General features: G+C 65.6%; 1 protein-coding gene across 2 annotated transcripts in view; it reads left to right on the top strand.

The window, feature by feature from the left end:
* The window catches only part of CAPZB (capping protein (actin filament) muscle Z-line, beta), an 84606-nt gene that overhangs the window by 79890 nt on the left and 2491 nt on the right, over positions 1 to 2225 (top strand). For both annotated transcript variants that reach the window (XM_010829940.1, XM_010829939.1), the window contains exons 8-9: positions 166 to 242; positions 1562 to 1674. In XM_010829940.1, coding sequence (XP_010828242.1) covers positions 166 to 242; positions 1562 to 1664 — 180 coding nt within the window. In that variant the 3' untranslated portion in view covers positions 1665 to 1674. The remainder of the gene's footprint in view (positions 1 to 165; positions 243 to 1561; positions 1675 to 2225) is intronic.

The raw sequence follows: 2225 nt of genomic DNA, 5'->3' as shown, positions 1-2225 counted from the left end.
CCCCCCCCCTCCGGAAGAAGGGGGTGCTCTGCAGAGTGTCCCCCAGCCCGCACCAACGGCAGGCCAGGCTCTGGCCGGGGGCTCCCGTGCACCCCCGTGTGGCCGCCGCGGGGACTGCAGGGTGCCGGTGGGGCAGGCGCCCCTGACTGGCCACCTCCCTTCCAGGACATGGAGAATAAAATCAGAAGTACGCTGAACGAGATCTACTTCGGGAAGACAAAGGACATCGTCAACGGGCTGAGGTAACGTACCCAGGAGCGCAGGCTATGGGACCCGGAAGATGGGGGTTGTGGGTCCGAGGTCACTGCTCAGCAGCTCCACTGCATGGGGCCTCAGTCTCCTCTGCAAACCAGGGCCGGAGTGCCCTCCTGACAGGGTCGTTAATGCAGGTTTTCGAGCTAAAGCCCCGTGCGCAGGACTTGTTCCCAGGGTAGACGTGCGTGCCAGGCTCTTCCATCTGTGTCTTCTGGGGACCGCCCGCCTTCACGGCCGTGCGTGCCAGGCTCCTCCATCTGTGTCTTCTGGGGACCGTCCGCCTTCACGGCCGTGCGCCCTTCCTCCTGCAGCCACCTCTCGGTCCCGTGGGCCGAGTCCTGCCTGAAGATTCTCCGTGTACCTGCCGGTCCTGGGGCCTGAGGACCCCCAGGTCTGACCCTAAGGTGCAGCGGGGAGCATGGCCCCCAGTTGGCCAGGTTTTGGGCAGCAGAGCATCCCCCAGAGAGAGCCCCGGCCCACTGCTTTCTGCAGAGGGCCCCACCCCTGGTCCCCCACGCCTTGTTCCCGCGGCTCTTCAGCGAAGGCCAAGGGAGGTGCAGGGGCTCCCCAAGTCCTCCCGGTCATGGAGGGTGGTGGAGGCCGCAGGGGAGAGAGCCCCGGCCTTGGAGTCCCAGCCTGGGGTCTCAGGCAGCCTCTGCCACCCCGAGCTCCGTGGTCTCTGAGCAGGGACTCCTCTCGGGGGCGTCTCGCCTGTCCAGGAGCTGGGGTGGGGAGCCCGAGGCAGGGAGGATGGGGTCTGAGCCTCATCGCCATCCCACCAGTTCAGGGGCTCGCACTCCGCCCATGGCCCCCGGCCCTGCAGGCCCCCTGTGGACAGACCCCTCTAGGCCGGGCAGGGGCAGGAAGTAGCCTGGGGCGGCCCTGGTTTAAGTCTGCCCAGAGAAGACGGTTTAGTCTCTCTCTCAAACAGCTGTCAGAGTGGCGCCCACTCTGGACTCGCCTTTCTGATCCCCCATCTGTGGGGAGCCTAGTCCAGCCCCTGGGCTTTACTCCCCGGCTTACCCCACGCAGCGCTGCTCTCCTTCGGCTGTTGAGCCTGGGGCCTGGGGAGTCCTCTCTGCTCAGAGCTTCCCAGCCTGGGGCTCCTGCATCATCAGACGCACCAGACACGCCTGTCGGCCTGCACCATCCCAGGCGATGGCCGGAAAACCAGGGGGAGGCGCAGAGAGCCTGCGGGCGGTGGGTGGGCCCCCGAGAACTACAGCTGCCCTCCCCCGAGCCCCACGGCCCCCGCTTCCTCCACGCTGGGCCCCTCCACGGCCCTCACTCTGCGTGCTCTCTGTAGATCTGTTGACGTTATCCCTGACAACCCCAAGTTCCTGCAGTTGCAGAGGGAGCTTTCCCAAGTGCTGACGCAGCGCCAGATCCACATCCAGCCCGATAACTAAGCTACTCCAGGTACCCTGCCTGAGAGGCCTGAGCGCCGCCCCACTAAACAGGACTCACCAGCCCGCCGAGACCCCACCGGCCCCTTAAACACCACTAACCTGTGTCCGCCCGGCCGGGAGCCGCCCCGTAACTGCCGACTTCGTCCTGCGTAACGCCGGCCCGGGTCACGCGTGCTGTGTGTGCTTGGCACTCTGGGCAGGGCCGCGTGTGGGGCAGGCCAGCAGGCCAGGGTTGCGGTCACCCACGCCGTTCCCAGGGGCTGCCCACTTGGCCTGAGGCTGAGGCGGCCTCTCCGTCTGCTCTGTGTGCAGCCGGAGCTTTGCCACCTTTCCACCAAGGACCCCAGAAGCTCAAGAAGATCCCTTTTCGGTGGGCAGTTGCCTGGAGTCAGCTGATCTGAGGTGTACTGCCCTGAGTCTAAGAGTCGAACACGGAGCTGGGTCTCTTAAGAGCCCTCTGTCGGTCACTCAGTCGTGTCCGACTCTGCGACCCCTTGGATTGTAGCCTGTCAGGCTCCTCTGTCCATGGAATTCTCCAGGCAAGACTACTGGAGTGGGTAA

This window comes from Bison bison, unplaced genomic scaffold (genome assembly GCF_000754665.1).
Source record: "Bison bison bison isolate TAMUID 2011002044 unplaced genomic scaffold, Bison_UMD1.0 scf7180017864516, whole genome shotgun sequence".
NCBI classification, from domain to species: Eukaryota; Metazoa; Chordata; class Mammalia; order Artiodactyla; family Bovidae; genus Bison; species Bison bison.
This window is presented reverse-complemented; position numbering and strand designations above follow the sequence as displayed.